Here is a 15,060-nt window from a genome sequence, read left to right as displayed (position 1 = left end):
GCAGCCATACTGGGGTAGCACATTGAAGAACTTTTAGTCAAATGAATTGACCCCAATACATTTTTTACTCCCTCAGCCTGGTACTTATTCTATTGGTGTCTTTTACTGAACGACTAAATTCTGAGAACGTAAACACACCAACACTGGTTGTCAAATGAAGGTGGGGGACAAACACAGATAGAAAGCCATATGCACACACGCACACACACACACAAAGAGCTATTTTCAGTTTCCATCTACCAAATCCACCCACAAAGCTTTGGTCGGCCCAAAGCTACAGTAGAAGACACATGCTTAAGGTGCCATGCAGTGGGACTGAACTTGGAACCATGTGGTTGGGAAGCAAACTTCTTACCACACAGCCACACCTGCACATATAAAAATATAGAGGAATTTTTTTTTAAATGATTGCTTGTCTTCATTTCCTGTCAAGCACCAACTAAAAAATTGCTACATAAGTTGTCTATTAACCAGTCAGAAACCTCATTGAAAAGGTATATCGAAGTGACAGTAAGTAGTCTTTTGATAATAGAAAACTCATGGGAAAGACACACACACACACACACATATATACATATAGATTTAGATCTAGACATTTATAGAAAATATTCCTTTACATTCAGGATCCTCATTACAAAGGTGTGTGTATGTGTGTGTGTGAGTATGGCTGCATGGCTAAGAAGCTCATGGTTTGAGTTTCACTTGCATGAATTCCAAGTATGAAAAAGTGGACATTAGAATGATGATAATGATGAGTAAAATAAGGCTGAGCTTGAGTCAGAAAATTTATGAGTAGTAGTAGTAGTACTACTACTATTACTACAACAACAACAAAGAAAAAAAGGGAAATATGATGTGATCATACAAGATGAAAATGCCACTAGTAGTTATAAAAGAACAAGTAATTAAGAATGGAACTAATAATTAAAAATGTAAAAAAAAAACAACCAATACTAAATTGTGAAATATCAATAAATTGTTGAAATAATGAATAATTGGGAGTCTTTACATGTTACTAGCATGGGTGGTCACCAGCACAGGTGCCTTTTATGTGTCACTGGCACAAGTGCCTTTCATGTGTTAGCAGCACTGGCCACAACTACGATTTCACTTAGCTTGACACATGTATATGTGAGTGGAATAAAACATAAGAAACAAAATCTAGGACAAATGGATAGTTATTAAGTTATCAGTGGGTATTTGCATATGTCCATTAGCAGAACATAAATATAAAAATGGTAGAAAAGGTATAAAGCATGATGGCTTGTCTACAGAGCAAAGAAAAGATAGTGTGTGTGTGTAAAATAGACATGAGACAAAAAATGGTGGTGACACATAATGAACTAGCATCATGCTAAGAGTGGTAGAAAAGTTGAATGTGGAAGACATGGGGAAAAGGTAATGAGTTAAGGATCTTTAAAACTGGAATGGCTGCAGTGATTTTTTTTTGGTGGAATTGTCCTTGTTAAAATGTAGTAGACTTGAAGTACTTAAAAGTTCTGAAGTTACATGAAAATAATTTTTCAGAGTGTCAGTGAGTCTATTCAGTAGGTGGTTTTTAACACAGAGTCTCGTATGATTCTGCCAGGCAGAGAAACAGATTATTTTGGTCTCCAGTGAAAGAATTAGCTTTAGTAAATAATTTTGCAATCTAAACTGTGGGCAGTTTAGACTGAAAAATTTTCAATCTAAACTGTTTCCAACCATTAAATCACAATATATTCAGATAGTGATATTGTCTCATCTTGATTTGTGCATGATTGTGAAGAGGTGTATATTCTATGAAGTTCTGAAGTTGCTGGTGGTTTGACAGATGAAAATTTTTGTTGAATTACCAGTATAGACATTGCATTGGTAAGCTGCTACCTAGATAGGTATTTGGAATCTAAGAGACAAGAAAGTTGGTGCAGTTAGTGTGAAAATTGGGATCCTAGTTAACTTTGTTGTGTCTAGTATGGTTTGAAGAAGTGATAGACTGTTCTAGGTTAGGGGTAGCAGAGTATGAGATTTTAACTGTACTTTTGTTAAATATTTAGTGGTACTATGTTGATGGAGAAAATGCTTTTTTACTGAAGAGAAAAATAATTTGGCAATAGAAGTAATGACCTTTGAACAGAGGTGGATTGAGCCATGTAGTATTTCTTTGTCTATTCTTATGGCAGGTTGGAGTATTTGTGGATTAAATAAAAGTGATTTTTTTTCCTGAAAGCCACTGTGCTTCATTGTATCACCACAATAATAAACATTGTTTTGAAAAATTTGTTCATTTACTATCAGACTTGATATTATAAAGGATAAATTTTAAAGATATTTCTTGGATGGTTTGAATTTCTGAGTATATAGCCAGGGATCTCATTTGGTTTGTGAAAAAGACGGTACAAGAAATTAGAGACATCAAGAAAGTCAATTATTTACAAGTTGATTTGGATAGTTATAAATATATCATAAAAATTAACCCTTTAGCAATTTACATTATTCTAGCAAAAGTAATACTTTTTTTCTTCACATTGTTTTGAATTGATCATGCATTGCCTTGTAGCTATGAGATTTTGATGAGGTAACTGTTAATTTTATAGAGTAATATTGCAGAGTTGGTGTGAGAAGCCAGATCTAGCCTGTTTGAACATATAACAAGTAGAATATTTTGGCTGGATATGGCTGATTTAAACGCTAAAGGATTAAAGAACCAGTGGAGATATTTTTTCTCAGTGAAGGTCATGGTTTCAGAAATGCAAAAGGTGGTCAAGAAAAACAAAATTTGATTTTAAATTATGCAACAAGAAAGTGTTATGAGAGTCTTGCCTGTTATTAGAATAACTTGAAAATAATTCTTTGACATCACACTTGACCCAACTAATTTTCTGTACAGTCATTTCCACAAACAAAATGAGACCCTTAACTATATACACAGAAAGTCAAACCAACCAAGAAATATCTTAAGAAATTGGTAAAAAACATATCTCTTGACAGCTTCTGAAACATTTATCTGATGGGGTTAGCAAACACTTTCTTTGCTGAAACAGACAGGCATGTTGTAAAAATATGAATAAATTCATTTACAAAGTATTCAATATTCAAAATTGTGTTCTCTCCTGATTGTGGATTCCCAAAAGTGTCAGTTTTTCATCTCTCATTCTCACACACATACAATGACTGCAGCAAACAAGAAACAATATTTTAAATGTTAGTTTTCCCACTAAACTCTGTATTTGAATAAATTGGGCATGCCTTTATTGAATATCAATTTAAACAGGTTCACACACATACACACACACAATATCTGCAGCAAACATGGAACAATACTTAAAATATTTATTAGTTTTCTCACTAAACTGTGCATTTGAATGCACTAGATATGCCTGTTATTGAATGTAAATGTCACCAAATGCGTGCACACACACACGCACACAATCTCTATCAATATGTGTGAAAGAATATGTACCTTACCTTCTGACAAAAAGGAAGACTGAGTGGTCACTCAAACTGCTTGAAATAGCAGCCAAATCTCTTTCAAACCACATATAATCTTAATAATGGAAAGATACTTATCATAATGCAGTCCCTAATATACAAAAAGACAAGTCGCATTGGAATGCATTTAACATAGGTCTACTCAACAAGGTTTAATCTGGGGCAAAAGAGCAACAACTTAAGGTAGCTCTATGTGGTAATCAATGACATAGCCTATGAACAGCCATTCAAATCGCTAGAAATAGCAGCCAAATCCCTCTCAAATTATAAGTTTACAGTCTTTAAAAAGGAAGGACACATTGAGCAACGGACTTATTGATATTCAAAAACACAGCTTACCAATATTAAAAGAACACATTTTACCATAAGTCTGATCTATCAGAGTTGATCCAAAGCTAACAATAACAAGAACTAATGCAATTGACTGACCTGCTAAAAGTAGCAGCCAGAATTCCCAAAAATCAGAATCTACCTTTTCCAAAACATATTTTAGAAAATGTATTCCTTGATATACAGAATGAGGAATTTAACACTTTCATTAAAGATCTACTCAGACAAGAAATAACCGGGAAAACTTCCTTCAAATCAAACATTCTATTGTGTTATAAAAAGAACATATACATATATACTTTTACTAAAGTAAAAAGAACATATACATAGGCGCAGGAGCAGGTGTGTGGTAAATAGCTTGCTTACCAACCACATGGTTCCAGGTTCAGTCCCACTGGGTGGCACCTTGGGCAAGTGTCTTCTACTATAGCTTCAGGCTGACCAAAGCCCTGTGAGTGGATTTGGTAGATGGAAACTGAAAGAAGCCCGCTGTATGTATGTATATATATATATATATATGTGTGTGTGTGTGTGTGTGTGTGTGTGTGTGTGTGTCTGTGTTTGCCACCCCAACATCGCTTGACAACTGATGCTGGTGTGTTTACGTCCCCGTAACTTAGCGGTTCGGCAAAAGAGACTGATAGAATAAGTACTAGGCTTACAAAGAATAAGTCCTGGGGTCAGCTTGCTTGACTAAAGGCGGTGCTTCAGCATGGCCGCAGTCAAATGACTGAAACAAATAAAGGAATATATACTTTTACTGAAGCTGAAAAAATCTTCACAAACTGTTTGTGAACATTTTTTCATCTTTAATAAAAGCATATTACTCTACCTTTGGTATTCAAGTACTATTTTTTTCCACCTTGTTTTGCATTTATGTGCTTACTTGTATGTGTGTGTGTGTGTATACATATACACACACACACTATGCATTAAATATGCATGTATATCACTACCATCACTATTTTAAAGGTCACTTCTCCATGCTAACATCAGTTAGAAAAAAACTTGTTGAAGCAGATTTTTCTACAATAAGATGCTCTTCCTAACATCAATTCTCACTTTATTTTAATTAAGGTAATATTTTTTCTACATGTGTGTGTGTGTGTGCATGTACATATGCGTGAGTGTGTATAAACCAGTGTAAATATTTTGTTATATTTAAGTCCATAAAAGGCCAGTAATTCTCTGAAAAGATTTACGTCTGGCAAAAATTAGTCGTTTGATAAATAGGGGTTAATGTAAATGTTTACCAGATAAAGTACTGGGGACAATATAATTACATAAGATACTTGAAGCCAATAAAAGAGTAAAAGAATAATCTTAAAAATAAAAAAAGGGCAGCCAGATAAAGCAATATTTTTATAAGATAGTGAACTTAATTGGTGTGCTGAGAGGCAAAGGCATTGATAAGTGATATGAGCAAGCAATCAGAGTATGAAGTTTGAACTGAGTAGGGAATGGAGATAGCACTAGTAAACAACTGGAAAAGACTTGAGAATATAATGCTCTACAAAGACAGCTCAGTTCAAAGGACTACCTTTATTTATTTGCTTGATGAATGTATATGTGTGTGTGCATGTGAATTGCTTTCCACTATATACACTATATAGTTAAATAAATAAAATCTATCTAATACTATATAAAATATAATTTCATGCTCAAATCAAACTATATGAAACATATACAGTAATATCCATTAAAAACTGAATAACAAGCCAACAAGGGAACCTCTAAACAGTTGCTCAAGTGCCAGGATTAACAGCCAAATCTTCCACAAATTGCACCCTACCATCTTAAAAAAAATAGGAAGACATAACACAGGATAAACTGGATAATGGAGTCTTAAATACATAAGGCCAAACACAAAAAAAAAATGGGATGGTAACATCTGTTATGCATTTGACTCTAGATCTCTTCAATCAAGGTGGATCTAGGTCTAAACAACAATCACCAAGTAAATAACTGATGTATCATTCCAATGATGACAGTGTATATTGATCTATCTACCTTTTGGTAATATATTTCTATAGCTAAATTTTATTGACAAATGTATCTAAATATATAGAATGTATTTTAAAATTTCAAAACACTTTATTTTTGTTTCCTGCAGAGGATTATGGTGCATTTCATCAATATAATAGAACAAGAAAAAAAGTGCCATTAAAACAATAAGAAGCTACATACAGGGTAAATAGCATAGACCAGGTGTTTCATTACTCTCTTCCAATTTAATTAGTAATAGTGCGCTGACAAATGCAGTGATTAGGTCTTTGTTCAATTTAAAATATTAATACTCCAGCTAGTCATTTGTAAATGATTGGTTAAATGCTTTCGTGAAGTAATTTATTCCAAGTATTAGCACAATTAATCACAAGAAATTGCAAGCATAATTCAAATTTCAGAAACATAAATTGAAATGAAGTGAAAGCTAAACATTAGAAATCCTGTATAAATGCATGAAATATTACTGAGGAATAGGTGTGAAAAACAACATATTCTACGAACAGTAGTTACTTACTTTAAGCAATTTATCCGGATGACAAGCATCTTTAACATCCAATGGAACATCAGGTGAATCTTTATCTACAAAATGTAAACATTTGTTTTATAAAACATTTGTCAATACTAATTAATATACCCTTATAACATCTTTCTTAAAAAAATTTATAAATGCCTTTTTATCATTCACAGTTTAACTTTTATAATCTGGTGGATGATCTTACTAATTTCTTGTACAGTCATTTCCACAAACAAAATGAGATCCTTAACTATATACACAGAAAGTCAAACCAACCAAGAAATATCTTCTTAAGAAATTGGTCAAAAACATATCACTTGACAGCTTCTGAAACATTTATCTGATGGAGTTAGCAAACACTTTCTTTGATGAAACACTGACAGACATCATCATCATCATCATCATCATCATCGTTTAACGTCTGCCTTCCATGCTAGCATGGGTTGGACGATTTGACTGAGGACTAGTGAAACCGGATGGCAACACCAGGCTCCAATCTGATTTGGCAGAGTTTCTACAGCTGGATGCCCTTCTTAACGCCAACCACTCAGAGAGTGTAGTGGGTGCTTTTACGTGTCACCCGCACGAAGGCCAGTCAGGCGGTACTGGCAACGGCCACGCTCAAAATGGTGTATTTTATGTGCCACCCGTACAAGAGCCAGTCCAGGGGCACTGGCAACGATCTCGTGGTGGTGGTGGTTTTAGTGGTGGTTTTTGTAAAAATATGAATAAATTCATTTACAAAATATTCAATATTCAAAATAATTGCTCAAATAGTAAATCAAATAATGCAGACAATGACCAGTGCTGCAGTCTCATTGTAAACTGCTACAAGATACACAAGTGAGAGAGAAAACTACAGAAGAATTAAACTGTTAGACCAGGTTATGAAAGTTACAGCAAGGGTTATTGCAAAACTGATTAGAGACAGTATTAGCTCTAGATGAGATGTAGTTCAGCTTTACCCAAGGAAAGGTGGCACCACTGATACTACAGTCCTTGTAGGACAACCATAAGAGAACCACACGACTAGGAATAAGTCCCAAGTGAAGGAGATCACAGAAGACTGCGCTGACTGACCAAGCCACCTGCACAACCCTAGTGCATGCACCTCTTCTCTTGTCTATTGTTTTGTACATGCATCACCCAATCTATATTCTCACACCCTCCCACCATTCATTCTCCTAACTACTGTTCTTATTCTGTACCCATTCATTGCCACATTCATCTCTAATACTCACTGCACCATGCCACCTTAAACTGAGAGGAAAATACTCAATTTGAGCATATTGAACATCTCCCTTCTCCATACCTCCACCATCTATATCCTGCCATCACTTCTCCCTCTTTCTTCCTAAATCCAGATGCTTGAGTGAAGATTATGCACAAAGAACCTTTATCCACCATGCCTGACTCTCCTGTCAGTATACTCTTCTAGACATATATATATATATATATATAACACTTAAGTAACATTGATGTCAAATTTGGGCAGAATCAGTGTTGCGATGGGAGCGCATGGGTTGGGAGTTTGGTCAGCAGAGGTGGTCAGATTATACATGTCAGCCCTTTGAAAACACCACCCTCATCATCTAACCCCTCTTTGCCCATGGGTTGGGAACCCTTCCAGCAAGGAAAACAGAATGCCCAAAAGGGCTCCCGATTCTCTGTGTCAGAAGCAGTTATGTTCAGATCACAACTAATCTCTGAGAGATTTAGAAATGTATTATTTCTATTTTCGAAATCAGTGAATGTGTTTCACTAGAATTATTATATGTTTACAAGAGCTTGACAGGTATCTCCAACTAGCAGGCCATTGCTATTCCAGACTGATGACGAGCAAAGACTCAGCAACATGTCTCTGGATGCAGGCTTAGCTGGGTGGAGGTACTTGTCTCCCTCTTGTAAACATAAGGACACAGGAAATGTGTCAAGGCCGACAGGAAGCGGTGCAGCTTCCTAGGACTAAATAGCGGTAGTATTATTCCTTTCATGGGACTGTCACATTAAGTTGACAGCATACAACTACTTTTTATTTATTTATATATATATATATATATATATATATATATATATACATATATATATATATGGGCAACACACACACATACATATGTACACCAATTGCATACATACTTTTTGTACGCATACATGTTCCTATGTGTGTGTGTGTGTTGCCCGTTTACCAACAAAACACTTTTTTCCTCGATGGAAAAAAACAACAAAAGTCTTAATAAAAACTTACTTGTCGCTAGAAGGGGATTTAACTCCTGTTGTAAACAATGGTGGATTTCTGTTAAAATTGTTAAAAGTTTTGGTTGAAAATTTATTTTTACTGCTATTCGCTGGTGCCTCTGGGAAAAATAAGTTGACGAAAATACAGCTAGGGTCATGACGAATGTCCTAAAATTGGAGCGACATGCATGCTAATTTGTGGATGTGCATAAATTACATTCATGTACACACACACACACATCCTGTCTTTTATATATAAAGATATATATATATATCTGGCACTCCACTGGTTAAAACAATGAGAGTTCCAGTTGACGATCTGATCAACAGAACAGATAGCTCGTGAACTTAATGTGCAAGTGGCTGAGCTCTCTACAGACACACATACTTTTAACATAGTTCTCAGAGAGATTCAGCATGACACAGGATGTGACAAAGGTTGGCCCTTTGAAATACAGGTACTATTCATTTTTACCAGATGAGTGGACTGGAGCAACATAAAATAAAGTGCCTTGTTCAAGGACACAAGACACTGCTGAGAATTGAACTCCCCATGACCTTACAATCGTAACCAAATACCCTAAGTTCTAAGCCATGTGCTGTTTTATTTAATTCCATATTTATAAGTGACTATATCATATTCTACATGGAACTTTCTCTACACTGCAGTTTGCCTGATCTCATCTAGAGATATGGTAGTGGTCGTTCAGAGTTTTAGTTACACACTGATAACAGGGATTTACTTAGTGGGTATTATTTAGACAGTCATAACATTATAAATAGTTATTAATATTCTTTTAAATCAGGTTTCTAAGATATCAGGGTTTGTAACCAAGCAATGGTAACTGATAGCAGAGGTTAAGCTACAAACTTCAATAACAACTTCTGCATAAATGTGTTAAATTTGCAGCATTTGATCTATTAGATAATACTGAAATCGTACCTTGCTGATAAGTTAAACTTGCTTTTAAACTCAGAAATATACTAGTTTCAGTTTGCTACATTCAATTTACAAACAACTATATATTATCATCATATTCATCATCTTTGTCATTTAATGTCTACATTTAATGTCTACATTTAATGTCTACATTCCATGCTAGAATAGATTGCATGGTTTGATAGGATCCAACAGGCACAAGAATTGCATTATGCTCCACTGTCTATTCTGGCATAGTTTCTATGGCTAGATGCTCTTCCTATTCCAACCACTTTACAGCATGTACTGGGTGCTTTTTCATGGCACCAGTACCAGTGAGGTCACCATGCAACTTGCAAGATTACAAACCACAAGAGAGTTATGCCTGGAAATGAGGTGATAAATTTGACAGAAGAGGCAAGAGGAGAACAGACTTCTTGTTGTAGAGGAGCTACATGGCTTCTCATATTTTAGGAGAGAGAGTAGAAGGGTGAAGCTAGGAAGAAACAGAAATAGTGGATCCTCAAAGTATGAGGTGAGTAGAAGTGAGTGAGGATAGAAAAACCAAAAGAATGGGTGGGTAGAGGTTTATATGGGAGAGTAACAGATGGGGAATGGGCGAGGGAGTGAATATAATGAATGAAGAACAAGTATTGGGAGGTGATAAGTAGGAGAGGTAGGGAAGAGTAGGTGACATTTGTATATTGGATAGTAAATGGTGGATAAAGGGTGTGGAGCGACTAATGATGCATGGAGCAGTATAGTAATGATGGTATAGCTAGGAGAGATGACATGTAGGGGGGATAAGTTGTAAGAGTGTAGGAGCGAAGAGAGAGAGAGAGATGCAGGAATAGCACATGGGATGAATGAGAAACATATGGTGGTGGAGAAGGAAAGATAGCTAGGAGTTGTTTTCAATAATAATCCAATTTCAGTGGCCTTGTAGGTAAAAGTATACCCTCAGTTTAAAGATAAAGGCTTCCAGATTGAATCCTGTCTGTATTATGTACATATGCAGGAAAAAGGCACCTGATAATGATCAAAAATCAAACCAATTAAAAAATTTGTAGAATATTAAAAATAAATTGTTCAACTTAAAAGACAAATTGATAGTCTGAAAAATTTCAATAATAACTAACATTGATGAAGAAATTTCAGGTATGGAAGCAAAATCTCGAATCAAATGGCCTTAAGGTTAACTTAGCAAAGTCTAAGGTTCTAGTAAGCAAGAAATCATACAGAACAAACAATGGAGCCTGGTGTGGCCACTGGCCTTACCAGCTCCAGTCAAACATCCAACTCATGCCTGCATGGAAAACAAATGTTAAATGATGATGATGATGATTGGTACATAACTACAAATGCATGTAGTTTATTTAACTGACATCAGCATTTGACTTTTTTTATATATATTTCATTAAACCAATACAACTCAAAGATAAAATTGAGCCCAACGGAATTTGAACTCAGAATGTAAAAGAATGTAATGAAATATCACAAAGTTATCAATGAGATTTAAAACAAAAATCTACAATTGGTAAAAAAAAGATCCTGGAATACTTTACTGTTGTAACAAAATTATGTTTTTTAGGAAGCGACATTTGTGAAAGTTATGAATATTGATCTATTACATGGGAAGAAAGCCACAAACTGTGTAGGCAGAAACAGTTGATTATATCAACCCCAGCATCTGACTGGATATGTCTTCCTCTATATACTTGTCATAGGTAGATAGATGAAGACAAATCAGCATCAATATTGAAGTAAATTACTCACCATTATTTGGTTCTTCTTTAACTGAAGGAGTAGCACCTTCTTTACTCTCGTCTCCAGATTCTAGATCTTGTCGTTCTAAGCTATCACGTCCAGGACTTAACTGATCGGATTCTCCACATTTGCTGTATGTACTAGAGCTTGACTGGCTATCTGATCGTTGGTGGGCATGAACAGGGCTACGCTGTGGTAAGCTTTTGTGCAATGTTATTCGTAATGGAGATAAATCAAACAAACGCTCACTGCGTTCTCCATTTGGGGTTGGAGTAGATATTATTTCAATATCTGATGATGTTGTTGTGTCTATTTCATCACCAGAATCATGACCACTGACACTCTTTTCACTATTATGCTCAGACTCTGTTTTGGAACTCTCTGATCGGTCAGCTGAATTTGAATGGCTATCACTGTGTTCAGAACGAGCCTCTTCCATAGCTTCTTCTATAAGACATTTTACATAGGAACTATTGGAAGAGGAAGACATGATACTTTCTGTACTAGCAGCTTCTAATTCTTGTTTTCCTTCAGTTTCAATTAGTGTAGACACCTTCTCTATAACAGTCTCTGATGAACAACTGCTTGTATTAGCACTACTGTCAATTTTACTTTCATAACAATCTACTTTGTTTGAACTTTCTTCAATTACCTCTACAATTGGACTTAATGGACTATATTCTTCAAGTTCCTGTTGTTTGTTATTTATAGGGGTTTCACATACACCTTTAAAAATCTTTTTATTATCTTTTAGTAACTTTCCTTCTGATGAAAGAGTTTTGTCGTAATGATCTTCAACTGATTCAGAAACCAATGAAGACGAAGGCTCCACTTGAGCCTGAGATGCAGACTGAGTAAATTCAGTTATATCACAGCTTTCAACAACTTCCACTACATCAGATTTATCAGTTTTATTACTGGTTGTTTGTGATCTAATAACAGTATGGAAACTATTTAAAGATTCACAAGTAACATCCATCAAATTTGAGTTATCACAGGGAAGAGCATCAGTACCACTAACAGTTTTGAGGTCCTCATTTACTATACTAATTTCAGCATTTTCATCTTCTTGAAGAGAATCATTTGCAGACTCCAGTGTTTGTTTTCCAATTTCTACAGGCTTATAATTTTGTAAATCTAAATCTGAGAGCCCTACATTCTCCTGATCAGAGTTAAAACTTTGATGAGAAGGTTTGTTATTGTCTCTTGACTCTGCAGGCTCAAAATCAGAACCTTTCATCTGTAGTGGGCTCTCACCATTATCAGAATCAGTGTTTACACACACTGCTAAAAGAGAACTCTCATAAGCAGGTGTACTTTCTCTCTCATTATCAATTTTCACCTCTGATTCTAGTTCTTCAAATGAAATATTTGCTTCTGTAGAACTCTTTAAAATCTCTGTTGATGAGACTGTATTTGAAGATGAAATTTCTTCAAAATCAGGGACTGCCTTACCCATGGTAGAATTACTTTCTGTTATAGATTCATGTTCTACAAAATTAGATTTTTCACTTTCAAATGAAATATTGGATTCAATTGAAGAAATATCTATAAAAGAATCCTCTTTTGGAGAATCTGATTTATTTTCTACTGGATCAAATAATGAGTGTTTTTCATTTTTCTTAGTTTTATTTTTTCTTGAAGGATCCAAAGTTGCTTGGACAGCTTCAGTTTTATCCTTATGGCTCTCGGTTTCAGGTTCCAAGGTAGTACACTGAGAAGTTTCACCTTTTATTTTCTCACTTGTCTCTTCTGTCTGATTTAATAAGTCTTTTGCAGAATTATTCCTTGAAGGATATATGGGTGGTAAGTTGGTCTGTTTTGGAGCTTGCTGTGTGACAGGTGTACTTGGTTGCTGAGTGAAAAAGCTATCATTTTCTGGTTCGCTTTTTAAACCAAATGGCAAAGACCAGGAACTACGAGGTGATGTTAGTTTTTCATGATCAAAAGGAAGCCAAGTTGACCAGCTGGAGTCTTCAATTTCCTTTTTTGAAGATCTAAGATCTATAAAAATTAAATCAAAAATACAGATTAAGTAAATTTTAAAATCTATGAACAATAATTACAGCTTATTTTAGAATAAAACAATTCCTATTCTAGACAACAGTTTCTGAATCTTTACCAAAAAACAAACAGAAAGACAAAACAGTATGAGGACATAAATTCCACCAATTAAGTTCATCTCATAAATATTATTTTTTAACTTAATATCTATAACATAATTTCATTAAAACAAAGCATATTAATATTTGTACAATGTGAACATTCACCAGTGGTGCTTTTCTTCAGAGTCATCACAAATTTATGGATAAAGTAAGCCTGGATGGGATGCATGGAGTGTATCAAGATAAAGGACCTAAGATATGATATTTTAGTTAAATATCTGCAAGGGAAATATTTAGCAAAGAACAAAAATCTCTTCTTGCATTTATTGACCTAGAGAAGATATCTGAGCGTATAATGTTCTATAGTTTAGTGAACAATGAAAGTAGTTACCATAGTTCCTCAAGGCAGTGTTCCAGTATGGTCACTGTCCAATGATTGAAACATAAAAGAAAAGTATAATTGGAAAACTGGATTTTAAAAACTGTCTACGTCATTTTTGTGAGTGTCGAAATCATTTGAAAATTTAGTGTTTGTGTCAGTTTCAAATTTTTTATATTAATTTTAGTTCCTGAGGCAATTAAAAAGTTTCAAGATAGGAACCTTTATGTATTGATGAACTGAGTTTGGCAGCAGAATCTACTGAAAACTGAAGAACTTATCTTCAGTCAAAAGATTACTAAGTTAAACATCTGAGAAATCTAAAGTCCCCTGATCAGAGGCTCAAATCAGAACCTTTCATCTTCCATTAATGGTGAAGACCTATATCAGAGAACTCTTACCATTATCAGAATAAATCTTTACGTACACTATTAAAAGAGAGCTCTCATAAGCAGATGCACTTTCTTTCTTTTTATCAATTTTTACCTCAGATTCTAGCTCTTCAGATGAAATATGTTGAACATTTTTTAGAGAAGTTCTTAAAATTTTTGTTGGTGTACCTGTATTCTTCAAATCTAGGGACAGTTTGTAGCTGATGCCACAAAAGTTCAACAACAACAACAGGAAAGTAACTTTGAATAATAATATAGAAGTGGAATAGAACCCAAGAAATGGAAGTCAATGTAAACTATGGATATACTAAAGGAGTTCCCAGATAACTGACAGAAAATCAGCATTTTAGAGATACCGCAGATACATTAAAATAGATAGTAGTATACACTGAAGACTATATGCACTTCAAGTAACTCCTGAAGTTAGTTCTTCTATAAAGATAATATTATAGCTCTACAGGTAGGGCATATAATAGTGGAAGTAGCTTTGAGCAGCGAACCAAAGAGATAACTATGTGATTGCTGAACCTTCTAGAAATAGCAGCCAAATCCATCTTAAAACATGATCTACTGTCTTTAAAAAAATGGCACACTACGCCTACAAAATCAGATGATATTAAGTGAAACAATAATAACAACTGTTTTACCAACTGTAAAAGTAGCAGAATTTATGAAGCATGTATGAATATGGCACTAGCTAACAAAAACAAAAGAAAAAAAAACAGCAATGAATGCAGGAAATCTGCTGTGACTGAAGCAGAATGAACAGGGTGTGGTCCATTGGATTTGAAATATTATCTTTGGAGAAAGGATGATATATAGTTAAAAAGAAGAATAACTAAGACAATATGAACATATGAATTTGTTCATTCATCTTTAGGCTTATTTTTCATGCAAGAATGGGGTAGAAAAATATACTATTGAGGTTTTGATTTTACAGC

The 15,060-nt window shown here is 34.7% G+C and overlaps 1 protein-coding gene across 9 annotated transcripts in view; it reads right to left on the bottom strand.

The window, feature by feature from the left end:
* LOC106871826 (uncharacterized) overlaps window positions 1–15,060 on the bottom strand; it is a 128,348-nt gene that overhangs the window by 47,778 nt on the left and 65,510 nt on the right. For all 9 annotated transcript variants that reach the window (XM_089350757.1, XM_089350753.1, XM_089350758.1 and 6 more), the window contains 2 exons: window positions 11,253–13,247; window positions 6,323–6,387 (listed from right to left, as the gene is read on the bottom strand). In XM_089350757.1, the coding sequence (XP_089206883.1) occupies window positions 6,323–6,387; window positions 11,253–13,247 (2,060 nt within the window). The remainder of the gene's footprint in view (window positions 1–6,322; window positions 6,388–11,252; window positions 13,248–15,060) is intronic.

The sequence above is a fragment of the Octopus bimaculoides genome, chromosome 4 (assembly GCF_046866305.1).
Source record: "Octopus bimaculoides isolate indiv1 chromosome 4, ASM4686630v1, whole genome shotgun sequence".
NCBI classification, from domain to species: domain Eukaryota; kingdom Metazoa; phylum Mollusca; class Cephalopoda; order Octopoda; family Octopodidae; genus Octopus; species Octopus bimaculoides.
Note: the sequence above shows the minus strand (reverse complement) of the source record. Positions and strands in the feature narration are given on the sequence as shown.